Raw genomic sequence first — 7,394 nt, forward strand, 5'->3', positions numbered from 1 at the left:
CTGTCGCTTCACCAATTTATAGGTAATTTGAGTTAAATTATCTATTTATAGGTAGTTTGATAGATCAGATGTGCATGTCCTCTTCGGCTCTTACAATATCCTTTTCTTATGATCTTCTACAGCTGGTCTAGTGGAGGAATGATTTCTATTTTCTTTTCATCAACTGTGGTCCTTGTTTTAATCTAGTTTCTTCTGAGATGCTAGCTCAGAGTAGATGCTTTAGAAACCTGTTCATCTAAAGTTAGTTAGATGTAGGCGTTTATGCTGGTTAATTAGCATTTAGCAATTGGTGTAATGTCTTCTTTTTACTTCCTTAATTGTCATTCTCTTTTTTTAATGTCAGCAAAAATGTAAAAATAACTACATACCAGAAGCTCTTTCTCACCAAGAAAAAAAAAAGTAGGTCTTTGGGCCTTGTAACTATTAGATTGTTTGAAATCTTTTGCTAATCACACAGAGTATCTTATACTTGTAATTGACATAGCCTATGTCTCACTGATTATTGGATAAGTTTGTACAAGTGTTTCATGTATAATAAGTTTGTGACATTTGCACAAGTGTGATATTTAAAGTTGTTAAACCTGAAGTATTATTCGGTCATGAGATATATCATTTGTCTAAATCTGAGCTTCATTTTCTTCTCAAATAAGGTGTTTCATGTATAATTTGTTTGTCGATTCTTAATGATCTTCGGTTTATTTTAATAAGGTTCATGCATAATTCTAGACTTTATATTTGAATTTGTGTAAATTTAATTTTCTTGAAGTTATGTGAATGAAGTCATTATATGTTGAAGTCAATTGAAGTTTGTGAAGTTAGAAGTAGAATCTGTTTGTATGTTAACACTCAATTGAAGTGATTTATTGTTTCTTGTTGGTATAATTTTGTTAATAATGTTATATTATGTAGAATGTGTTATTTTCTTCTGATTTTTAATGATGTGTACTATACTTTTTGTTGAGATTAACTTTGCTAACTTTATGTATTTGACATGCAAAAAATTATTTTTATGGAACTCTTAGTTTAGTTAGGATATAGCTTTAAATTTTATTATTCATCAAATATTTGTGTTCATATCTGAATCAAAAATATGGATCCGAATGTGGGTTAAGCATTATCTGATCTATTTTCACCCTTACTGAAGGGAGATTCCTTTTTCTGTTTGTTGGATATTCTCAAAGAGTTTCTTGATTGCACTTAATATAAAAGGGTAGTAACTAAGTATCCACAAGTTGTTTCAGGATTAGGATCAAGTAAGCATGTCGTTTTTGGATATTTGGTGAACAGAATTTTTATCTCTGATAAGTAAGCAGCAAATGATCATGAAATATAGGATCTACTTTGTAATTCATCACAATTGATAGTAATATTTAAGTAGTAGGAAATAAGAATAGAGTATGACACATTGCACTAAAGACAATGGACACATTCTTGTGCGGGGATGATCATCATATCACTTCCATTAAAGTTCAAGCTTTGTCTATTCCGATTGAATCTTACTACATAAAAAATAGAAAGACATATAGAGTTGAAGAGAGAGATATAGAAAGGAAATAATAATTTCTTTTAGTGAAACTACTTTCAGTCCCAATTTATCGATGTGTAAATTCTTCTAATCTCTCTCTTCTCTCCCATTGTAAGTATAGCTACATACTTTATATTATATCTTCTTTTACCATTATGAGCACTTTTAAGTAATGCTAACCCATTCTCTCACTTACAAAGCTTGGTGTAATTCACTAAATTATGTTATCATCTTAAAGTAGTACATCATGGAAGTTGTGCCTTTCTTGGTTCTTTGTGTGCTTTTATCTTGCATTATTCTATTAATAGTGTAGATTATAAGGAAACCTTATATCTCTTGATTCCTTTAACAATTTATTAAAATTCTGCACTTAGTGTTCAAAATAATTGAAGTTTAATTCATTGGAAAAAATATTAAATACGGGTGATCTATCAAGCTTCAGGTGAAAAAAATGGTTGCTGCTAGACTGGAACAATTGTTCCCAGCCGATTTTGGTTCCAAACTATGGCTTATCCATTCTGATACGAGGAAGAAGAAGGCCCAGACAGTTGTCAATCCATTAGATGGGGTCTTGCATGAGATTAGCATACTTGAGATAAAAGGGAAGATGTGTTTGGGATCTTTCCGTGACAGGCTATTATTGATCCTGGACGAGTTCTCTAAAGAGTGCTCTCTCTTCAGCCCTACTTCAATGTCAAAAGTTATCCTCCCTCCATTATTGGAGCCATTGGAGTACCTTGGCCAATGCAGCTTCTCCTCGTCTCCTACTCTTTCTAGTTGCATCTTCATGTTCGTCGGCAAGCTTCAAATTTTCTCCTGCACTGCCAGTCCGGTGACAAAGAGTGGGCTAAGCAATTAGTCAACTTCAAGTTTGATGGCAAAATCATCGGCTGCAAGGGAAAGCTAAATAGTCACACTTCTACAAGGCATCTTGTGGTCCTCGCCGCCTGCCATCCATGTCAAAGTAACTGACATAATGCATCCTAAATTTTTGCCGCTCATGGAAATAACCGAAGATAATTTGGTTGAGTCATGTGGGGAAATATTTTTTGTGTATGTCTACCTCTATGGCTACCTGGGCAAGGTCCTCGATGTTGGCATCCATCATTTGGAGCTCACAGAATCAGTTTAGAAGAGGGTGACAAGCCTTGGTGACCAAATCTTCTTTCTGGGTGGAAATTATGGTATGGCATGCTCGGCAGTTGAAATAGGAATGCATCGTGATTGTGTTTACTTTGTGTGGTCATGCTGTGACAGTGAGAGGTTGTATACGATCCACCTACCTGACCAAACAATCAGTTTTCACTTACTGCTCCAGCATGCCACAGAAGACTGGAATTAAATGTACTGGCAAATGCCTGTAAGGTGAGACTTTGTTATTTTAGTTTCAATGTAGACTCTACATTTCTTGTCTTTGTTCTGCTTTTTATAACTTGTTTAGTTCTACAATAACTTACTGTGTATATACTGATACTTGAATCCTATAGTTCCCCAAGCATCAAGTTCCTGGAAGAAATGAGTAGAGAAGCACCTGCATCATCGAGCATCTCTGTCTTGCCTAAGGTCCATTCCTGTCTCTTTCTCTTAAGCCATCTTTGATTCTTATTTTTTGTAATGTTAGGTAGATAACTAGATCTATGTATTTTTGTATACATATCTCTAAATAGAATTTGTTTCATTCTTAAACTCTTTTTCCTCGTGGTTTATCTGTTTGCTAGCAGAAACCCAGAAACTTATTCATTTACGGACATAATCTTGTAAAAAGTTTCAATCTGTTATCACATATAGGATGCATTTTAATGAAGCCATGCCATCAATTGCATCGTGGTACTTCTACACAGTCACTTATTAGAGCTACTATTCAATTATACATGGTTATAGTGCAATGGTTTGGAAAAATCTCTTTAAATCCATCATCAAGTAAGTATCATTCTTGCAGGCTTATCAAATAGAAGAATTGAAGGAAGATATGGATGAGAAGGTTACATCAAGACCATGGTGTGATCTTCCGATAGAATTGGTCGAGTTCTTTGTCTCAAAACTATCTCTTGTGTGTCACCTACGCATTCCAGCTGTATGTAAGAAATGGAGTATAATCACCAATGCAATTCAAGCTGCAAAAGTTTGGCCATGGCTCATGCATTCTCCAACAGCCAATGGTAGTGGTATATGCAAGTTCTTTGATCCTTTGGATGGCAAGGACTATACTCTCGAAATTGAGGCACTCTTGTCAAAGGAGCGGCAGACCTTCCGATTTTCTAAAGATGGTTGGGTGATTATTTTAGAAGGTGACGATTTTCTCTTCATGTTAAACCCATTCATGCAGGAGGTGGTCAATCTTCCGATGCTTGATGATTCATACAACTTCAATGGGATCTCATTTTCGTTACTGCCAACTTCTCAAGATTGCATAGTTTTTGAATTACTGGCCCTTTCAATAATGGAACTTGGATTCATGTATACATCTGGCGCGACAAAGAGGAAGAGTGGAATGATATGTATCATGACAGTGATCATCCATTTTTCGTAGCCTTTAACAATCCTGTGTTCTATGATGGAGAATTCTACTGCTTGGGAAGGACTGGAAATCTTGAGGTGTTCAATCCAGATAATAAGACATGGAGAGTTCTTGATCGGCCAGAACCAATTCATGCAGTTGTACCTGAAGAGGGTGTTGAAGCCTGCTACTTGGTGGAGTCAAAAGGAGAGTTGATCTCTGTGTTTAGAGGAAATACTATGGATCCAATTCGTGTGTTTAAGCTTGACAAATATCAGATGATGTGGACTAAATTAGATGACTTGGGAGATTTCCAGATGTGGTGGATGAATATTTCTTTTTCTTGGCTTGTAAGTTGTAAGATGTTATCGATGGTTCTTTTGACTTTCCAATGTAACCACTTGAGATGTCGTCCCCATCTTATGTGAGAACTTCCAACCAAAAATTTCTTTAGTCGTCCAGTTAAACCTATGGTTTGATTGTATGAGATGGTTTGCAGATTCTGCTATACTTGAAGTTGAAGTTGCATATCCACTGTAACCAGAGATGTAGCATCTCCACTGAGCCCTTTGTGTCATTGTTTTTTATAGTAGACTGCTCTTCTACATGCCTAGCTGCTTATTAATAAAATTTGGTGTTGATGTGAACCACGTTAATCCTCTTGTATAGTTGTTGTGCTTGTGTACAGCCAATCAATCATCTTGGACGAGTGTTACTAGATTTAACTCTTCGTTATTAGATTGCTTTAGTTCTAATCGCTTTATTATTATTTTTTTTTCATTTATATTTTTTGCAACCTAGTAAATCTACACATAGGTAAACAAGTAAAAGTGCACGAATTTCAGATTATTATATCGACGCATATTACTCATGATAAGTTGTTCTAACAATTAAAGTAAGTTCTAACGAGCATAAGGTGGAAAAAAAAAACCTTATCAATCAAAGTGTAAAAACTCACTATCCTCCCCTCGCGATTAAATCAAGCATTATGAATAAACGTCACTATTATAATTCGAATTTGGAGTCATAATCGGCCGTATACCTATTAATATAAGAAACCTAGCAAATAAACCTTTTTAATCCACATTATAAAAGAATTCAGTATGAAATTAAAATACCGGAAGCCTTAATAAATAAAATTTTGAAATCCACACTATAAAAGAACTCAATATAAACTACCAACTCTAAATCAATAATTAATAAAGCTCCATTAGGGAATAAAATAAAACTAAGCTAACAGATAGTGTCGAAATGGAAATAGAAACATCCAATGCAAGTAAAAGTAAAAGTAAAAATTAAATCCCAAGTAAAGTTAGAGTTCCAATGCACCATGCTCTATATCTTTGGGGTGTTTTATAAGCTAATAATTTTAGTTCAATGAGTAATCCACTCGAAAGCCAATATAATTCATAATATTAAAGTATGACTTTCAAAATTCAAATCTAAGCAATTCATAAAAATAGATAAAACTAAGTATCTCATAACCATAATGGCAAGGCATAAGTAACAATAATGTGAAGATAAACTGATAAATATGCTTAAAATTTTATTATCCGAAACTCTTCAATATCAAGTAAGAGAATTTTATATAATTGTCCTTGAAAACTTTCAAATATCATCATTGCCATTATTTCCTAAAAATATCATAATTGTCATTAAAATCTTTTGACTTTTTAAAATTATCATTATGATTAATTTTTAACATAACATTCATAGCATATTATTATTAAAGTTAATAAACACATATAATAACTAAAATACTCCAGTTTTTTTAAGTTTAGAATGTAAAATATTTATCATTAATTTTTGTCTTACATAAAATAAAAGATACTTCATTGTGCTATAATATTAGGTATAATATTTGATTAAGTTTTAAACTATTTTTAATAATTTATATAAGGGCAAAGTAATCTTTTTCATATCTAAGTTGTGTTTTAATTCTGATCACTTAGATTTAACTAACGCAATGTCACTTTTGAAATGACACAGTTATAATATTTTGAGATGTAGTAGCAATTATAGTAGTTTTTTAAAAAAAATTAGTGGCAATTATGTGAAAATATCATTAAATAAAAATCATATTTCTCATTTTGAGTCTGGAGCCTGTGGATCTACATTAATTATAAATTACCTCGAGATGGCGTTGGAATCAATCTAGCATAATCATAGTTGCTTGGGATAAGGAAGGATGACTAATTACCAGACTCAACTTGGATAGAGTTACTAATTTATACAAGTGATCATTACTCAACTACAAAGAATCATATTGCAACAATTAACAAACATATGAAATCATCAGGAAGGCATGCAAACAAAAGAAAGAATAAATTGGCTAGCTGTAGCTCTTGTCTCCCAACTCTGATCGATGGAAAGAATAACCACTCAAATATTGGTCACTGTTCCATTCAATCCTCTCTCACTCTATACATATGAATCAGACCAAGTCCTCTCCAAGCTCTTTTCCTTCCGATACCTTATCTCCAGCGACACCTGCTTCTCCATCCTGAGGTGTTCACGGAATTGCTCTATAAAGAGATCCGCCCTTGTATCGATATCATAGCACGACGCCGTGGACGCATCACTCGACGTCCTTGTCATCGATATCGAGCTACTAGTCCTCGACACCACCGTCGACGACGTCCTCGATGTTGAAAGCGAAGAGCCCACTTCATAGTAATCCTCCGCGCCGTCGCCGGTGCAATCAAGGAGGCTCAGTTGCCTCTTAAAGCTAAGCCGAGGACGCATGGGGGATGATCCTGCTATAGAAGTGATCACCCATCTAGTAGTATCACTCAATGATAGCAAAAACCTCACCTTTTGAACTGCCTCTCTAAGGCGACTCATGACCGCAGAGCTCTCAGATGCCATGAAAGAGAAAATTAAGTCTCAGGAAGGGATAAACAATAGTACTGCAGATGAACTAGATGGTGAGCATTGATAACTTATATAGAAGGAGAGAAGTAAAGAGCTCTAGTTGGTAGCGACGAGAAGCTACACGGTTTTAGGAAGTTGCCAGTCAATTTAAGGACGGAGGCGTGGTAGATGAATTCCATCCAAGATGCTTGCAACTAGTGGAAATATATGTAGACTAAGTCGACTGCTTTCATCTACTATTCTAATCGGAATATCCAATAAGGTTTAGGCTGGACTTCTCCGATTGTTAGTGAACGGTTAATAATATTTTAGTCTTCTTCTAGAAATGATATTTTAGTCACGTATATGTGTGGACTTTATTTATTTTTATTTTTCTTCAAGAGTCTAAAATCTAGACATTAGATAAAACATTAATCTTTCCTTTAAACAAAGATATTTAGCCCCATCAATCTTTAACCAATATACTAAGCTGTCCAAGCTAAACTTTTGCACCAATAA

The 7,394-nt window shown here is 34.4% G+C and overlaps 2 protein-coding genes across 2 annotated transcripts; one reads left to right on the plus strand and one right to left on the minus strand.

Annotated features, from left to right (window-relative positions):
- The first annotated feature begins 1,976 nt into the window (after window positions 1-1,976).
- On the plus strand, window positions 1,977-4,562 carry LOC140773252 (F-box/kelch-repeat protein At1g57790-like). The gene is given in 5 exon segments (XM_073115731.1): window positions 1,977-2,314; window positions 3,013-3,088; window positions 3,465-3,950; window positions 3,953-4,379; window positions 4,522-4,562. Coding segments are annotated over 5 exon segments (1,368 nt in total).
- Window positions 4,563-6,443: 1,881 nt separating this feature from the next.
- LOC140773253 (uncharacterized) lies at window positions 6,444-6,890 on the minus strand. The gene has a single exon (XM_073115732.1). It carries the CDS (start codon window positions 6,888-6,890, stop codon window positions 6,444-6,446), a length of 447 nt encoding a protein of 148 aa, XP_072971833.1.
- Between the last annotated feature and the right edge of the window lie 504 nt (window positions 6,891-7,394).

The sequence above is a fragment of the Typha angustifolia genome, chromosome 13, assembly GCF_048772165.1.
Source record: "Typha angustifolia cultivar Huaian chromosome 13, ASM4877216v1, whole genome shotgun sequence".
Taxonomy (NCBI): Eukaryota; Viridiplantae; Streptophyta; class Magnoliopsida; order Poales; family Typhaceae; genus Typha; species Typha angustifolia.

Bases quoted from the DNA above. Each gene is read 5' to 3' on its own strand.
- LOC140773253 (XM_073115732.1), bottom strand. From the start codon at position 6,890: ATGGCATCTGAGAGCTCTGCGGTCATGAGTCGCCTTAGAGAGGCAGTT.